The following is a 20,383-nucleotide window of genomic DNA, read 5'->3' as shown; positions in this document are numbered from 1 at the left end:
AAAAGCTCATGCATTCGTGTTCTTTGCCATGTACATTATATGCGATTAAAGCATCGCAACCAAATAGTGCATCATCACCAAACAACAAAAATGACAAGACACAAACAAGCATCTATCCTTTTCCAATACTTTTTGTAGCCATATTGATATTGTAAAATTATTGTTACAAATGGATTTTTGAGACGGACTCTTGTCACCTTCTACTGAATCCAAAAACTTCAAGTAGAGACTAGATTAAGAATTGTCTTCAAGAAATCGATAGTCAGTATAACCGATAACTGGATCAGAAGTATAAAATGTCTCTCTGTGGTACTTATTGAGAGGAGCATTAATCTCAAATCTCTTTGGCAAATCTGGATTCGCCAAGAACAATCGGCCATATGCCACAAGATCTGCTCTGCTCTCTGCAATTGCTTTATTCCCATCTTCACGTTTATACCCTCCAGCAGTAATGAAAGTGCCACTGAAGGCCTCTCTTACGGGCACAAGATTATCAGGGCGCTCACCTTTTTCTTTGTCAATCTTCTTGGGCTCTACCATGTGCAAGTATAGAATGCCATATTTATTCAGAGAATTTGCCATGTATAAGGCAAGTTCTTGTGGATTAGAGTCCACACATTCCTCTGAATCTGCAAAAGGTGAGAGTCTAATTCCCACTCGCTCTGGTCCTATCTCATCAGCAACAGCTTTAACAACTTCTAGTGAAAACCGACATCGGTTCTCCAGTGATCCGCCATATTCATCTGTTCGATCATTGACTTGATCTTTCATAAATTGATCGAGAAGGTAACCGTAAGCACCATGGATCTCAACACCATCAAACCCTACAATAATTAAACAAGTATCATCATTTTCAATTTGTATCAAGTTACAGCATATAAATGAAAATTAGTACCAGTTCCACCACATAGCGTCTGCAAGATTAGTTTTGCTTCACACACTTGCTAGTCTCTCTAAGTTCCTAAGAAATTCAATCTGGTTCTCCTTAGTTTGAAAACAGGCAACGTTGCCCTAATTGAAAGTAAAAATATCTAGCCTTTTGTTACACTGTTCAAAAGAAAATGGATGTCAACTCGACAGTGTACTTATTTAGATATTACTTTTATAGTGTGACATTAAATTTACACTGTTTTTGGTGTCTAATTAGATAAGAAATCATTAAGTTTGAAGTTAAATATTGGATAAAGGTGTAGCAAGGTGGCAACATCTAATGATTTTACAAAAGAGGAGCAAAACTATGGCTAGTTTGCAATTAGAAGGGACTAAGCTGAACCTTTAGTCAAACTAGAAGGACCAAAGTTGTATTTAAGCTTGTTATTCATCCGCAATCAATATGTATTGAAACAAGAAATTATATAATTTGTAGAAATCAGATTGTGAAAAATCTTCTCATAGCCAGGTCATCTGTGAAGTAACCTGCCATTCAAGTGATTTTTGGGTAACAAATCATCTGGTATTCAAATACCGTTGACTAATCTGAATTTGAGCCTCATACAAGAGAAAGCTCTTCCAACATGTCTTTTTCTATTCACAAGGCTTGAACTGCATACCTTGCTTGAGGAGTATCTGATCTCTTATCACTTTAACGCACTATTACTAGTACTGCATTACTTATATCGATTTTGGTGGAAGTAGTCTGGCTTCTCAAAACATTAGATAGTGTTGAGACCCTATTACATAACAAACCAGAAAACAGCAAACAAGCAACAACAGAGCACAAAATAAGGGAATTCCTGAGGTTTTAGATTAATGTGATAAGGCGCTGAATCAGAGTTACAAGAAGGACTCCCTGATTCAGTATAAAACCCTCTTCCCTTGTTACAATGAAAATCACAGCAACTGAGATAAACCCAGCTCCTCTACTACAGAGCAACCGCTGCCTTTTGAGAGGCCAGTCCTCTCCTCCCAACTCTCAAATACCAAAAATATGACACACCCCACTTGGGGACCTCAAGCATAATTATAAACCCAAAAGACAACCCTCACGGACTCCAAAAAAAACCCTCTCCTAAGCCAGGTCAAAAGCAACTCTAAAGCAGCCTTAGTTGTTATTTTCTTGCTCCTTAATATTTGGAGCAGTCAGGTCAACGTTCTGACCATCTGAAGGCATCTATCCTTTTTCATGCTTCTTCTTAGGTTTCCTTTTGTAGGTCTGGCCAGCAAAAGTAATCCTATCAGATAGTTAGTAGATTACCTGCTTCCACAGCATTTCTGGCTGCAAGTCTGAAATCATTGACTATCTGAGGGATTTCATCTGTTCTCAGCCTTCTTGGTGGTGTAAATCGTGAAAGGTCAGTCATTCCCATGTCTGTACTAGATATTGGGGCTTGTCCATTTGGCTGGAAACCTTTTCAAATAACAATGTATGTGAGATGGGGATAAATTCAACATATACAGGAAACTCAGGTATCTTTCTCCAATACAACGCAAACAAAAGATAATTAACTAATGCTGTTTTTGGATTAGAACCAAATTCCCTTTTTGGATTCACAAAAATCTATGGTTTAGATTTAAAACCCAAATCCATTTTTTATTGTAATTCTTTTGAAATTTCAAATTCCATATATACTTTAGTCACTTAAAGTTTAAGTCACTTCAACTCTCTCTCGTTTTCTTCGCATTTTTACTGTTAGTGGCTTGGGGCCTCCATCACTCTCACCTCTTCTTTCATCCCTCATTCTCATCCCTTATTAATTAAAAAATAGAGATAAACTTGTCACTTTCAATTTTCTATTTTCACTTCAAATCTTATTTTGTCTCTCTTCTTCCTTTGAGTTTAATTTTATGAATTTTAAATGTGACAGGTATATTTTTTAAAAAAAAGTTGCTACAAAGTTGCCTTCAAAAGTTATACTAGAGTTAGTGGAATTTAATTAATTAACTACAATGTGTTGAATAAATTGTTTCAAAATGATAACAATGCTACCATCATGCTATAAGTTTCTACCAAAATATAAAAATGCTAGAATCATGTCTAAGAAAGTTGTCACACATTTATAAGAAGTTTGGAACCAGGATTCAACCAATAAACCACTATGTTTTGAAATTCATTGCCTAAATCCTAGCAGCAAGCTCTCTATGATTTTCTGATAATTTTTTTATATAGAGTTATCATCTTTATAATATGATAGTAACTTGTTCATATCATAGAGGCAACATTGTTATAACTGGCAAAAAACACACTCAAAACTTTGTGGTTAATTTCCTAAGCCCAGGTTCTAACACTACAACTTTGTGGTGATTTTTTTTTAATATGCTAGTAATGACTTTATTACCAAGTCATTAACAATGGGTATTTCATCCTTTGTCCGATTTGATCCTTTGGTTTTTTAAAAATAATTTTTAATCTTTAAGAGATTTCTCAGTAAAAAGTTTTAGATTTATATCCATTATTATAATTCTCCATAAAATTTAGCAAGAGAATACCTGTATTTGAAACCCTTCCAACATGCCAAATCTGACAAAAGAATACACCACCTTTGGCATGAACAGCATCCACAATGGGTCTCCATGCTTTCACCTGCTCCGGGGTCCATATGCCTGGTGTACGCTCAAACCTTTACATTGGAAATAAAAAAATAAAAACAACACAAAAGAAATACTTTTGTAGAACATCCTAGCAAATAAAATAAAATATATGAATATAAAAAAAACAAATAAAATCTATAATACACAACTGATACTTTAATTTTTTTAAAAAATTTATAAGGTGGGATCGAAAAAGGGTCTCATCAGCTTATGGATTTTTATAGTAATGTAATGCTTCTGCATTTTTTTTTTTTTATCAAATGATGTTTTGCGTTTAAAAATAAACAACAAACATTTATTTTTGGTGATAAACAATAAATATTTAATAAATTGTCATGGACATTTAATTCATACATGTAGCATGTTTTTACATTTAATCTATAACTTCAGAAAATTCAGAACTGATTTATGTTTTTAATGAATCGATATGTTTCTCATAATATAACTCATTATAAGAATGTATGTATATCCCTGTACCCATATTATAAAATTTTAAATACTATCATATCTTAGATATCATATTCAGTAAGCAATCAGTTAAATTGGAAAAAATTAACTTGAAAATAATGAAATGTGCAAATTACCCTTGAGCAGTGTCAGAAACACCAGCAGCTTCAGCTATCAGAAGACCCCCATTAGTAGCTCGTTGAGAGTAATATAAGATAGCATGAGGCTGAGGAACATAGTTGTAAGATCTCTGTCTAGTCAGTGGTGCCAAAACAACTCTGTATATCATTGATGCAAGTCACTTTCATAGCGTATTAGAAACGAAGATATAAGGACAAAGAGATTAAAATTATCAACGTGACTAACTTATTCTTGAATTTAGATTTCCTAACCAATTTTTTTAAGAAAAATAATTTATTTTGGCAAATTTGTCATCTATTCTTTCTAGATTGTTAAAATATCTTCTATTTTTTTTTTTTTTAGTTGTGTACAGATATCCTATTGAAGACAATTTTGTTCAAGATATAGTCAGATACTAAATGTGAGCACCTTTCCCTTCAAAAATTCAAATCTTGATTTACCATATTGTAAAAGATTAGCCACTTCTGCTGGACCAACCCTCATCGGTAAATTCTCTTCTATTATTAAAATGGAAAATGACTCCCAACAGATCTTGACCTTTCAGATCAACTGGATGATAAGAAAGAATGTTGTTGAATTTCCCAACAGATCTTGATCTTCACAACAGAAGGTATTTCTCATGGCATATTACCATGAGAAATTTTATTTACTTCAAAAATTGTTCTGTTGAGGTCAATTCCTTGAGGAAAAGTCAAAACCGTGAAGATTTTTGTTTTGGTATAGTGAATGGCCATTCTCACACTGAGAATGAAGCGATCCAGACATGGGAAAATGATAATAATTTCAATTACACTCTGGTCATTCAATTAATCTGGATAGTCTACACTTATTTAGAACATTTTGTATCATTAATTAAAGTTCACTCAAAATAATTTAATTTTCACCTTAAACACAGAAAATCCAAACTCACCCTACAACTTTGCAACGAACAGGTGTAAGGATATCCTCAATTTTTTGAGTCTAAGAATGCGACAGTTCAAAAATAAATTATGTTTAATTAAATAAGGCATTCATATTTTCGAAATGATAGACATCATACCCTATATCAACGCTCAGCTGGGACAGTTCACGAACACCTTATCTGCATAAATTTAAATCAGAGAAATAGCAGAAGAAACTGGTGAGAAGTGTGAGTACCTATGTGACAGATTGAAATTGCCCATCTTATAAGGTGTGAGCAGAGGAATAACGGTAGCTTCACCAGCCATTTCTGCACCACGCTACTGGTTTCGCTTGTATGTCTCTGCAATGTTATTGCTGTTTCCTGTTTCTGACCATAAGAAAATCAACACACGACAGACTCCACTGAGCTTAAATAAAACTGAGATTCTCGTATAAAATTTGAATCTACGGCGCGTCTGGATTCGGTGCGTGGAGGGAAGTCACCGCAACCGCACACCCTCAATTACAACGTCGTTTTTCCATTCTCTCTTGGTCAGAGTCTCTTGACGGATCAACGGTTCCGAACTTCCGATGAAACTATTCTCTTCATAGCATTGCCTTTTCCCGCCGCTTCTGCAACAAATTTTGGCCTGAGGCAAAAGGGATCCCAGCCAACATCTCCGCATATTGCCAGAAGAGAAGAAGGTTGGTTCGGCTGTGTTATGAGAATTAATATTTTATAAAATATATCTTAAAAATAAAAAATAATAAAAATTAATATTTTTTTATTCTTTCTTATTCTTTAAAATAATAATCTCAGAACACCTTAAAATTATTTTTATTTTTTTATTTTATATAATAATATTTTATTTTTTATTTTTTAAAATACTTTTAAAAAATATATTATCAAATAATTTTTTTTATTATTTTATTCTGAGAAATAGAAAACTGTTTTTAAAATTAATTATCAAACATGCTCATCTTTTTTTTTTTTGGTTTTGGGATTGAGGGTAGATTGTAACATTAGCAACAAGAGATTGCCATTATTAAGAATCACCGACTAATTAAATAAATAAAGGGAATGATTTAGAGTTTTTGGAGACACAAGTTAACCTTGATTAAATAAGAAAATCCTAAAATGACGTAGAAGCTGAAGGGACCCACTTGGCTATGACGGTGAAAGAAGGAAGACCATTGATCGACATTTGCATTAGATGGCTTGGATTGCTGTTATGTGTACTAAAAAAGAAGAAAGAAAATAAGTAGTGTGTGAGTGTAGCCTTATAGGGCCTTAAAAACGTTAAATGGAGAGAAGAAAGAAAGAGTGAGAGATACAAGAAAGTGAGAGAATAGAGATAAATAGATTATGTTGATATAAATTATATTGTGAAGAGAAAGAGACGTTGAAATATCAAAAGTAAGTGAGCATGTCAGTTGTCTACTACTATGAGAGAGAAAAATTAAACGGGCGTTTAGAGTGAAGTGTGTGTGTGAGAAAAGCTAAGAGTGTGTAGGAAAAAAAACCAAGTGAAATGACATAGTGAGAGAGTGTAAGTATTGAAAAGTCAAAGCGGTATGAGTACTGTAATCATAAAAAGTCTCGATCATTTAAATCTTTCCTATCCAAGCTTGTACCAATTATTTAGTGGTCTTTTGACTTAAATCTCAATATTTGATATCAGAGTTAACTTAAGAACTTGAACTATTGGGGCGCAGCTGGACTGCTTAAGAGTAGTTGGTAGAGTTTGAGTATTCAGGTGGAAGACCTTTGAGTCTAGATTTGCTTGAGGTTCTGTTAGTACAGAGTCTATGATTGTGAAATAGATCGATTAGGGACCAAATCAACTTGGTATAATTGCAAGGCATTACCAAGATCACCATGGTAGACATAACATCAAATGCTTATTTAGCAGAGAAGCTAAACAATGAGAATTGTCAAGCATGAAAATCAATAATAGAGCTCTGCCTCGAAGGTCAAAATCTTTAGGATCTCTTTGACGGAGATGATGCTACACCTCCAACAAATCCAAGCGAATTGAAGAAGAGATGCATAAGGGCTAAGAAATCTCTTTACATACTAGATGTTACCATTAAGCCACAATTCATTATATATGTCAAAGAGATGAAGATGCCAAAGGAAGCATAGGATACATTGGCCTCTCTATTTGCAAGAGCAAATAGAGCAACATTATAGTTGTTGGAGAATGAGTTTGTCTCGATTCGACAAAATGATATGCAGTTGAGTAAGTATTTTTTAAATATTAAATCTATTTGTAATGAGATTTCAAAGTTAGATATAATGAACCCTATTACTGACAGATAGATGTGGAGAATTATTATTACAGGGTTAAATCCAAAATATCATGGCCTAGTCATGGCAATAAAAGGATGGTATACAAAAGCAACTTTAGCTAAGTTGGAAAGTATCCTAGCTAATCAGGAAGCTTTAGATACACAAATATCTAAAGTTTCTTTGAAAGATGAGGAAAATGCTCTCTTTTACAAAAAGAGAGATTGACGAGAGGTTTCCAACTCAAAGAAGTAAGAAGGTGATAGAAGGCGCCACAATGAACTAGCATAGAGAACATTGCAATAGAAGTTCACATTAGAGCTTGTGAAGATTGAGACAAGCCTAATGAAAAGAAAATTGTTAAAAGAAATGTATGTATTATAAATTTGAGAAAGTCGGCCACTTTGCTCGAGATTGTTGGCATAGAAATGCTAAAAGAAGTGTTTTCACCTCCACTATAAAAATGATGGTAAAGAAGAATGGGATTTTTAGGGATAATGTGCCATTAAAGAGGAGATGTTGATAAAAGATTTTAGTGAAGAAAAAATTAGCAATGTCCTGCATCGTGGAAGTAGATGAAGTCAAGGAAGAGAATGCTAAGGTAAGCAAGGACCAAGATGCAGATAAGGATGAGGATGGTCTGGAGGAACTCAGCTTGGAGAAAGTGATTGAATTATGTTTTAGTGTTTAGAATTCAATCAAGGAAAAATATGAAGATGAAGACGAAGAAGACAGAGAGCAAGGCTGTAACACCCTTAAAAATACAAACCAATTTTTCGCAAATTATTAAAATCATTATCATGGTAGAAAATTTTCTTACCATGATACATCCAAGACATAACACAAGTCTTAAAATATCCAAAAAGGCAATTAAAACCATGAGGGACAGACATAATCCTCATGGTCATATAAATACTTTTAATAAAAAGGATTAGAGTTTACATGCTCCACAAAGAAGATATGTCCTAAGTTGGCACAAGATACATTGTATAATCCAAAATAAGAGGCAACGTAAAAGATGGTGTCTCATACACCATAGTTACACCTCTGGTGCTTTCTCGGCCGGACTCGCTCCTGTAAAAATATTAACCACGGGGAATGAGACTTAAAAGTCCCAGTAACCAAAAATTAATATGTAATGATGCATGCGGTTGTAACTAATCATACGATTGCTAAGTGGGCACACAAAACATTTAACCGAACAATATTTTCAAACAAACTGAACAAGTATTTAATTGCATGACTGCACCTTATATCCTCCTTTCACCATGTTCGGACGCCAAATTACCCTGCCAAAGGTGAGTTGGACCAAGTGACACGCCACTCATTGGGTCCAATGAGGGCTTACCACGTGGTAATAATTAACCAAACAGAAATTTTTATTAACACCATACATTAAAATACCCTGACAAGTCATGCATCATTCAAATATCCAAACAGAAATATATTCGAACAATAATATCTCATCATGATAAAAAAAAAATTTTAACCCACTTGGCAATGATTTCACAGAAGTATATAACAGTATTTATTTTAAATAATTCATAATTTTTCCAAACAACAAAACAACACATAACCATTCACAAACACACCCATCACAACACATTAATAATGGTTACCTTGTGTCTTGAATAACAAGTTCCCCTTCACAACTCCTTTTTCACCACTATCTTTGTCAATATAATCTACATAATTATTTCACAATACTATATATTAATTTTACATTAAAATAAATAACTCTAATTTAAATAGTTATAAAGTCTTAGATCTATAATCCATATTAACACTAATTTAAAATTTATGCCTCATTTAACTTCCCAAATTCTTTTCTAAAATTCTCGTACCCTAATAAACTATTTTTTTATCCTCAAATCACTTCTAGTATCACAATTTCATCCTTCTATATTCTAAAAATTCGTCCAAAAATAAATTAAAAATTTTAAAATTATCCTGAAGCCTCAAATCACCTTTCTATAACCTCAAAAATACCTATTCATACTTAAATAAATATTTAATAATCATAAGTTTATCCCTACATCTCAGAATCCACATAAATTCAATCATATAGATCTAGATTTTAACTCAAAAATTCCTAAACATGAGTTTCAACCTCAAGAAAATATTCTATAATATTTATTATATCCCTAAGAGTTTTAACCTATATTTTTAATCTATCATATCATCAGATTAACTATCCTATAGAAAAATCTTAATCAGAATATTTACTCTATCCTACAAAATAATCATATCACTAGAAAGCTAATATTATTTAGAAAATAACTATAAAATTAATTTTGTAATTAAATAAATTTTTAAATGCTAATCTAAACAGGAAAGTTAGAACATACCTGAAGAAAAAGAAAATAATCCCCCCTTGCAAGAAGACTCCGAGCAACGTGAGAGGAAGAGAGAAAAATAATATAAAAATAAGATGTGAGTCCTAAAATTATATTAAAAAAACTATAGGTTTGAATTTAATTATTCAAACTTTTGGGCCATAAGTTGCAATTTTCTCTAAATTGCATCTTAACCTCTCATGCTTCCTAATGTACACACCCCCTCCTTTTTATACATGAAGGCACCTCATCTCTTCCCTCATCTAACCAATGTGGAACTTAAAAACAACAACCTTCCACCCTTTTTTTATTCCTTCTACTTTCTCTATTTTTTAACACACACATAAAAAAAATTATTTATGTATTATATCTTAACTAAATATTGCTTATGTGATTTTAAATTTAAATTTTTAAATTCATAACTAAATACCTAACCATAATATTATTTCTAAATAACCTCAAATAATATAAATTCCTATTATTATCATTTTTTTCAAAACCTAAATTCCACAATTTCTTTATTATATAAAAATCAGGATGTTACAAAGGCCAATCATCACCATTGTAAAGATCTATGAAGATATAGAAACCAAGTACCAAGAATATTTTGGAGTAGAATATGAAGTTGGCTACATGTAGATTCTCTTACCAATATGAAATTGACCATGACACATTTAAGAAGCCATATGGAAGGTTAAAGAAAAAGTAAAAAGATTAATTAGTTGGTGAAGGGAGCATTAAGTATCACTGACTAATCAACAAAAAGGGAATGCTTCAAAATTTTAAAGAAGTGTGTAGTAGTAAAAGAAAATAAGATTCTAGAATTATGTTGAAGAAGAAATTGACTTATATGGCAGTGGAGAATTGAGGAATAAAGAAGGCTTGAGAGGAAATCTATCACCCCATTCATCATGTATAAATGTGTGTGTGTGATAGAGTAAAAGAAAAGAGAGGAAGCAAGGTGACATGAGAGATTGAGTGAAAGTGTGAGTGTAGCGTTGTGTTATAAAAAGTAGGGTGAGAGAGAAAGAGTAAGGAAAAATTAAGGTAAAGATATAAGTATTTGTATTTATTATAGTTTGGGTGAATAATAAAAATTTATTTTCACTGTAGTCCCTCTCTTTTTTCATCCTTAAATCCCAATATTTGGTATCCGAGCACAAGGTGAAAGTTGACTATGTATGAATTTTCTCAACAAGACAAAGTAGATTATGACAAGTTCAAGAAATTATTTGGAAGGTTGAAGAAATAAGGCTGATGAAAAGGTAAAAAGATTAATTAGTCAGTGAGGGGAAGTGTTAAGATTCACTAACTAATTAAATAAATAAAGGGAAAGATCTAGAGTTTTTGGGGAAGTAAGTTAAAGCAGTTAAATAAAAAAATTCTAAAATGATGTATATATTGTGGGAATCGATTTGGTTATGGTGGTAAAAGAAGAAAGACCAAGAAGGAATGATCTTACCAACATTTGTAAGTATAAATGGATGACTTGGTTTGTTGTTGTGTGTGTCGAGAAATAAGAAAGAAAATAAGACTATAAGAGGGTGAGGAAAGAAAGAGAAAATAAGTAGTGTGTGTGGGTGTAGCCTTGTAGAGTGTTAGAAAAGTTAGGTGAAGAGAAGAAAGAAAGAGTGAGTGACATGGGGAAGTGAGAGAATAGGAACAACTAGATTATGTGCCCGTTTGGTTAGACAAAATAATCGATTATTTTACTGTTAAAATCGATTAATCAAAAATATATCCAAACACGTAAAAATTATGTAATCAATTTTATTGGTTAAAATTGATTTTTTTCAGAAGTTAGCAATTGGAGCGTTTGTGATAATCCATCAAAAAGTGTTGGAGAAAATTACAAACAAAAACCCAAGAAAAAATTATAAAAAATCCCAAAATTTAATAAAAATAAAACTGATAATATATTTTACTTCTTAAATAAAATGTAACAACTTTAATACTATTAGATACAAATTTATCAATAATTTAATTTTAAAAAGTAATGTCATTTATGATAATTTAAACAGATAAAATTGATTCTAAAAAAATTATCCAAATATCTTCAGTTCTGTTAAAATCAATTTTAGAAAAACAACATCCAAATAGATTGCATTTTAACATAATCAATTATGATTCAAATCTACCACTTAATTAATTATTTTCATAATCTATTATGTCCAATTGAAATCCAAACGGACCCTATATTGTTGTAAATTATATTATAAAGAGAAAGAAAAGCTGAATCACTAGAAGTGAGTGAGTATATGAGCTATGTGCTGATGTGAGAAAGAGAAAAAGTGAGTAGGTGTTTAAAGTGAAGTATGCATGTGAAAGAAGCAAGAGTGTATGGAAACCAAAGTGAGTATGAGTATTGAAAAGTCAAAGTGATATGTGCAATTATTGCTAGAAGCAATAATAAAAAGTCTCTCTCATTTAAGTCCCCTTTTTGTTGCTTAAGTTTTCACCAATTATTTAGTGATTTTCCTTTACTCAAATCCCAACAACAATTATAAATTAATGAATTATTAGTTGACAGAGCTAATCTATTGGGATGATTTGTTATTTGGGATTTTTCCCAATAGATGTCACCACAGAAATCTAAAAAAATTTATCTCTTAGATTTTTAATCAAGTCTAAAGCTAAAACAATAATGTCTTGCTCTCAAGCAAGGTATCTACTATGTCGCATTAAGATGATCTCTCATTGTAGTTTAAAGTAGATATGGGTTGTGCTAGTAAATCATTCTAGATCAAAGTTTGGTTGGAATCTCATAATAGATATTGCTTAAGAGTTTTTCAATCAGTATATCAAAATTTCCCACAAGGTCTAGATCATTGTCAGCAAACAAGTAAGTCTTCTTCAAGGTGCAAAATTTAGTAACAAACAAGATTTGAAGATCTTCAGATGGTATTATACATGGGCCTGGTTAGTAATTCATATATAGGAGATTTTTCATTTTAGTCGAATCCATATATAGGAGTCAAGCTTTTGACTTTTGAAATATCTTATGGATTCAACCTTATAATTTTCTTTTTTTTATATATGTACAAAGGGCAAGCAAAAGCTCAAAAGGAAAAGAAACAATAAAATTAAACTAACCTAGGGCTTATCAAAAAGGGAAATTAGAGAGTTTGTCCTTATAGAATAATTCATTACAATCAGGAGGCATAAAGTTGAAAGATTAAAGACCTAAGGCTAGGCTATGGGCACTCTTAGTTAGGAAATCCACAAGATGGATTGCATCTCTCTCAGCGTGAAAAATTCAATATCCCAATCTTCACAAAGTAATGCTCTAATATCCTGTGTTAAGGTAGCCTTTAAGGGAAGACCATGATTATCCCCTAGAATAAGGGTAAGGGCATTTAAAGAATAAGAGTAAACTTGAATTGTCTTGAAGCTTTATCTTTGCATAATTGAAGGTCCGTTTTGATACCTGTAAGTTCTAGTTCAACATAGTGCTTATGTCCTAGAGATTTCTTGAAACCCATAATCCACTTAGTTGTGTGGTCTCGTACAATTCCTCCACAAGTTGCAACTCTTTTATTTTAGATAAATTTGTCTACATCAAGTTGAAGTGAATAAACTTAAGTAGGCTTCTACTCACTAGACTCATTAGAGATCACTAGTCCTAGCTTATGTTTGAAATTTAAAAAATCTTTATCTTCTAATAGTTTGTGTTATTATTTATATACAATCTTAGTAGCTTTATGTTGGGTGCCTTCAAAAATTTCTTTAAATCTTGATGTGTAAATGAGCTAGTAAACAGTTTGGTCTATAGCCATCTTTTGAGGATTCTCCTTCCAATATTTGCTTTAAGATTCCATAGCGTCCATTCCTGTAAATCATTGTTGAAAAAAAGTAGAAACATGGTCAAGATTTAAAACATCTCTCCATACCTCTCTAGCCTCATAATAGTCTCTTAAAGTGTGTATAACTGTTTCCTCACTAGAATACTCAAAAGGCCACAACCTATTAGAAGTGAACCCTCACTTTTCTCTGAAGTAATTTGTGAAGATTCTCTCTTGGTAAGCTCATTGGAGGAAGAATTTAATTTTCTCTAGATACTGGCCTTTCCATAACAGCCTCTAAATTGGATAGTTAGAGTTTTGATGATGAAAATGTAGGAAGTCATAGGTATTCCTCATAGAAAATTTGCTATCAATAGCATTATTCTAAATATATCCATCCTATCCTTAGTTTCTAGAAATTTTTATCTTGAGTAATTCATGAATCACCTAAGCTGGTAGGACATTTTTCCATTTATCAACATCCCGTCCCCTTGAAGGTGAGATAAAATCATAGAACGATGCTCTCAAATTAAAATCTTCTAGGAATCTAAGGCAAAAGGGATAAGGGGGACATCAAAATTATTCCAAATGTCTAACCAAAAGATAGTAGACCCACCATCAACCCCTTCTTTTGACTACCTTCATAAAGTTATTTTAAAAATCCATAATACATTGCCAAGCATGTGAAAAGATGCCTTTTTTTAACAATAAATGGGTCTTTGCTAGTTCCACACCTATATTTAGCCTTCATACATTGAAAGTAAAGAGAATCTATCTTTGTAAGAATACCCTAACACAATTTCATAGTAAAGGTAGTATTTTGTTTTTTGAGATCTTCAATGCCCAATCCCATAACTTGTTTACTTTGTTTAACTTTATCGCAATCAATCATATGTATCCTATTTTGACCTTCCATATTACTCCATGGAAACTTCCTACTCAATTTCTCAATTTGATCTAAAATGCCTTTTAGTAGCTGCATAGTTTACATCAAGTACCAAGGAAGAGATGACAAAACAACTTTGATAAAAATCATTCTTCCTGCAATTTTAAGATATTTACCCTTTTAATTTGATATTTTTTTTATTGGCTTTTTAGTGTAAGGCTCATGAAGGTTGGCTTTATGGCTCTCTTATGCAGGAGAGGGACTCCGAGGAACTTTACTAAATCCATTGTGATGCTAAGGCCCAAGATTTCGCCTAATTCAACTTCTCTATTGTAGTTCACCCTTGGCGAACAAAACATTTTTGTCTTGTTAAGGTTCACTTTATAATCTGATGCCAAGTAAAGTTCCCTCATAACTTCTTTCACTAAGGTAGCTTGTTCAACACTCGCTTCTAAGAAGAGTGTAAGATCATCAACAAAGAAAAAAGGTAAGAAATGGTAGGTCCATCTTTGGTAAGCATTAGTAGCTTCCATTCTCCATGTGCACATTTACTTATAATAATTTGCCCAAGTCTTTCCATGTAGAGGACAAAAATATAAGGGCTAAGTGGGTCTCATTGCCTAATACCTCTTGAGGATTTTCATTCTGGAGTCTCCTCACCATTCCATAACATTTTCATAGTGAAAGTTAAATACAAGATATGATAATATTGTTAAATATACGATTAAGCCCAATAGCTTGCAAAGTCTCCTCAATAAAGCCCCCAATCAAGGCAATCATAAGCTTTCTCCATATCTACCTTAATGGCCATATATCCCATACTCACTTTTCTTGATTCTCATGGTATGCATAGTAATAAGTATAAAAATTCATATATCACTACTGTGCTTATTTGAAATGAAATTGCATTGCTCAGGTAGATAATTCATATGCTTTTTAAGTATATTAGCTACAACCTTAGTAACAATCTTTAGGCTAACATTGCAAAGTGAAATTGTTCTCAAATCCTTTAAGTAGGTGTGGTTATCAACCTTAGGTATAAGAACAATATTTGTTTGATTGATACTTGCCACCTTTTCAAGATCTTTGAAAATATCCTTCACAAGATTACAAATCTTCTCACCAATATTTTGCCATTGACTATGAAAAAATTGAGCTTATAATCCATTCAATCTTGGAGCTTTTAAAAGCCCCTTTAGAAAAAGCAACATTTTTAACCTCAATGTCAGAAACTTTTCTTTGAATCTTCAATAAGTCACTTTGAGATAAAGATAAAAAGTTTGCAAGCATGTGAGGATTTTGAGCTATATCACCATCTCTCGAGTAGAATTGAGAGAAGAAATAATGGGCCATAGTTTTAAGAGTATGTTGATCATCAATCCATTCTTCTTGATCATTATTTAGAGATTTAATGTTTTTTCACTATGCTTGATGGCTATAAAAGCATGAAAATACCTAGAATTTTTATCACCCTATTCAAGCCAATGGCATCTAGATTTTTGCTACCATAATAATTCTTCTTGTGTCGCAAGTTTATGGCATTCCTTCCAAAGATCTTGCTCAATTTTCCAAAGCCCATTTCTATTATTTGCAAATCTAGCATTGTCAATGGCATCCAATCTTTTAAGCAAACTCTTCCTTCTTAAAGTAAGTTTGCAACATGATGAGTATTCCATATAGTAATGTTATCTTTAAAGGTAGGGATTCTATCAATCAAATATTTTCAATTCCAAACATCATTAAAACTTCATTTAATCCCTCCTTTAATAGCCAAGTAGCATGGAACTTAAAGGAGTTTTTGTTTCTTCTCTAGTTAAGAGAGGCACAGTCAAAGACAACAAACAAACAATGATCATATTTGAATTTAAGATGACCGCAGCTTTAAGACTAGCAAAATTTTCAAAACAGCTTGCATTGTAAAACACCCAATCAATACGTTCTTTAATATGCTGTCGTTCCCAAGTAAAATGATTACCTATAATAAGTACCTCTCCAATTGGGTTTAGCTCCCCTTTTTTTGTCGTCTGGGGTAAGCTAAGTATTATAGTCTCCACAAACAATTCAAGGATCTACAGTATGAGATGCAATGGTTGAAAGAGAATCCTAAAGAAGGTTTTGACTATATAATGAAGTTTCCCTAAAACAAAGGTGATAAATTTGATGAAATTATTTTTGCCATCCACCACACAACAATAGATTAACTGGACATTAGAGCATATGTAATTAATAGTAAAATTTGAGCTATTCCATAAAATCTAAATACCTCCAATAAAACTAGTGGCTTTAACTCTAAGTAGTTTGAAAAACTTAATTTTTTAATAACCTGTCCACCATAACACTACTAATTCTTGGCTTACTTAGACAAAAACAATTAGTCTTATACTTTCTAGAAATGTCTTTAAAGTGCACGAGAAAAGCTTTACCCCCACACCTTTACAATTCCAAAAGGTTGTAATCATGGATAAACCTGTAAAAAAAAGTGATAAGAGAAGGACTTATTTGACCATATCATCATCTTTAAAATCTAGGTTAATTCTTCCTATAGGCATGATCGCCAAATTCATGTCATCCTCTATTCTATCATCGCTATTCTCCTCCATACCCATCCCCTGCTCATCTAGTGATTCAGGAGGTTCACCTATTAGGGATGAAGCTTGGATAATGATAAGGGGTGCTTCTTGAACTAAGGGCGGACTTTTATCATCATAATTAGTTAGGCTACTAGATGTACTATTTTTGGTTTCTTTATTCTTGGGATCATACTTCTTACCACTAAGATTGACTTGAGAAACATTATTTGACATAACAATATAAGAATGTTGGCCTGGCTTATTTTCTTAGCCTTGCTTGCTATTACCTCTAAAGGTTTGACATTCTTCTTGCCTCTATACAAAGCAATTTTGCATTGCCCTAGTCCTTTCATATGTATCTTTGTAAATGAGGCCCTTTTTCCCTTTAACCTTTGCTTATCATTTTTTGTGGAGGAAATATCTCTTATACTTGGGATCATAGTCTCCTTATTGGTGATGAAACACGCATTCTCTAAGGACATATTTTCCTCCTCATCAACTGCCAACACCACATACCTAAAGACTATAACATGATTTACCTGTTTATAAAAACCTTTCGAGTATCTCCTCCTATTAGATTGAGGGATTTATTGTAATCCCATCTTAGGAGCTGGCCTTTTGTAATGTGTGGAACCATATTCCAAGGTCCATGCCCATCCTTGGACATTAGCAAGATCTACCATTCCATAGTTAGTGTTGTAACAACATATTGCTTATCAGTGTTTTCCAATAATGTAGTCTTGTTTAAACTATATCTCCATGGACAAATTTCCTTGTGATGTCCAAAGCATCCACAATTAAAGAAAACTAAACCTAAGCCTTCATTTTCCCTAGCACAGTTAGGGAAAATTATTTTTCATATAGTCAATGAGTTCAAATTTCAAAATATTCCACAAATGAGAGAAAAGCTTTAAGACGTCCATCATTTTCCCTAGCACAGTTAGAACCAGAGCGTACCTTTAAGGCTTGCACCATTCTTTGAACTCGATTGGGGTGATAGGAACTACGGATGAAGCTTTATTAAGCGTTTAACATCCTCAGTTGGTTTAAGGAGTTCCTAAGGAATTTCTTTCTCCTCATCAAACTTGTCTGCCTCGTCTATTATTTCGTCCCTATCTACAACACCATTGTAACCTAATGGTGAAGCTTTATAAGACATAGGTGGTTTAACACCCATGGGTGTGGAATTGACGTTCTCATTTTGTGGTTGAGAAATTGATGAGTTGTTAACATGGATTTCCTTATTAGTTATGACAACATCGACCTTCTTAGTGGTGGGAGCAGTAGCATTTACTTCTATACCCTTCATGTTTTTCCAAACATCTTCACCTCCAGAATCCGACAATCTATCCGGAGCTCATTTCTGATGACTAGAAGGGTTCAAAGACATAAGGCAGAAACTTGAACTATTGCTCGAAAATCACCCTAAATTTTGAACTCTTAAAATATACAAAATAAACCCTAAACTTTTAAATTCATAGCAAAATAAACCTTGATCATTAACTTTTTAACATCATTACTATCCACATAGTACTATTCAGGGTTTATTTTCCTATAAATTTAACTCTGATTGTTATAATACTTGTGTGGACAATAATGAATTAATGATGTTAAAAAAAATTAACAGTTAAGGTTTACTTTATTATAAATTTAAAAGTTTATGATTTATTTTGCATATTTCAAGAGTTCAGGTCCAGAGCGATTTTCGAGTAAGAGTTCAAGGTCTTATTTACTCATTAACTCTTATAAATTTAACTTGCAACTGCTTTTCATTAAGGTTGGGAAAGGATGGCGGGGCCTATTATGGGTTCAAGCCCATAAACTCAATTATCCTAAAATTGATCATTTTTTGAAACCAATCTTGTTCAAAGGGCTTAAGATCAAGCCTATAAGCCCTTTTTTTTGAATTTTTAAAATTAAAATTTTTAATCATAGTATTTCATATTTTTTAAATACAAATTATATTGTTCAAAAATTAAAATAATTAATATAAATTTTAATATTAAAGTACAAACATATATTCTAAAATTTAAATTCAATTTAAAAATAAAAATATTTTATTTTTTAAGGTAAAACAAAAACAAATTTAAAAAGACTGCTCAAGTTGACACTTTTTTTTTTCAAGCCCTATCAGCAATTGGCTTCAAAGCTCAGCTTTTCTAAAAAAAAAATCATTTTTTAAGGCCTATTATGATTTTCAAGTTTATATAAATGTATTTAAAAGGGCAACCCTTCAATCCTAGTCATTTTTCTTGGCTCTACTTCTGATTGAATTTTAAAGGTTACAATGTAATGTTTTATAAATAATTAGTAAAATGTTAAATTATTAAAAAATAATTAAATTCCAACAATTACAATTTTGTTGGCACAATTTAAAAGAATTGCAGTAAAGAAAATGTTTTAAAAAATATTTTATAAAACATTTCAAATTTTAATCTAACGATTGATAAAAGAAGCGGACAAAACCAACTCTCGTTGCATTTACATTGAATAAAATCAATTTACATGATTAATTTAAAATATAACTTATATATTTTGTAGTAATTGATTTATAAAATTGATTTCGCATGTAATAGAAGAGTAGAATTGAAAAATAGGTAAAATTATTGGTTTGCAAATATATATATATATATATATTCAAACATCCATATTACATACATTACATTTCAAAATCAATTATAAGTCCAAACTAATTTTTTAAAAAATATCCAAACAACCAAATGACCTGAAATTAAATATTAATTATAAATAAAAAACCATAATTTTCATAAAAATATCAAAACAACCTATGCATGCCATCAATTATAAACATAATGGTAAAAAAAAAAAAGAAATCAAATATACACAAAATCATAGTCATCTCAAATTGACTATAGAAAGTATTAAATTCCATTAGCTGTACCTCTTTGAAATTTTATAAACAAAATATTTACTCAGTAGAGTACTAATACAATTCCAAACTATTTCCTTGTTCCTCATGCTCATAGTCTCATAGTCAGGATGGAAATTGGATTCAACAAGATTGACCATATTTTCATCCAACAACATCTGCTTTTCAAAATTTCCTTTTCACAGGACATAAGTTGATAGATTTCAATCTCATTCTTCATACAAACACGTATTAAAGGTTCTTTTCTAAGCATCCTTGGAAGCAGAAGATAATAGAGACTTCATATTGTGAACTTCAAAAAAAGCTCCAAGAAAAATATCACACACATCATAGTGGAAAACTACTACAACAAATATGAGATATGAAATGAAGGACAAGGAACAGAAAATCTGCTATTATGGATTCATCATTCAAAAAAGACAAGAAACAAGAAACTTCCAGGAATAAACCATCCAACAGCGACTAATAATGCTAACTAGGTCAGATACAGTTACTAGCACTTGGTAGTTGAATACCCACATTCATCATTCCACATAATTTCACCAAAAGGACTCAACAACTATATATAAACAATAATGACCTTATGATGTAAACTATAATGGATTCATTTCCACCCGAAGTGTTTAAAGAA

At 31.9% G+C, this 20,383-nt stretch overlaps 1 protein-coding gene across 1 annotated transcript; it reads right to left on the bottom strand.

Moving 5' to 3' along the window:
• Positions 1-53: 53 nt before the first annotated feature.
• Positions 54-5,701, bottom strand: LOC129314231 (putative 12-oxophytodienoate reductase 11). Its single transcript, XM_054957595.1, has 5 exons — positions 5,254-5,701; positions 4,113-4,253; positions 3,427-3,557; positions 2,195-2,347; positions 54-824 (listed from the first exon to the last, which is right to left on the bottom strand). The coding sequence occupies exons 1-5, from the start codon at positions 5,322-5,324 to the stop codon at positions 235-237; spliced, it is 1,086 nt and encodes a 361-aa protein (XP_054813570.1). The 5' UTR covers positions 5,325-5,701; the 3' UTR covers positions 54-234.
• Between the last annotated feature and the right edge of the window lie 14,682 nt (positions 5,702-20,383).

Source organism: Prosopis cineraria, unplaced genomic scaffold (assembly GCF_029017545.1).
Source record: "Prosopis cineraria cultivar Desert tree isolate PC_DT_omini unplaced genomic scaffold, ASM2901754v1 PC6, whole genome shotgun sequence".
NCBI lineage: Eukaryota > Viridiplantae > Streptophyta > Magnoliopsida > Fabales > Fabaceae > Prosopis > Prosopis cineraria.
This window is presented reverse-complemented; position numbering and strand designations above follow the sequence as displayed.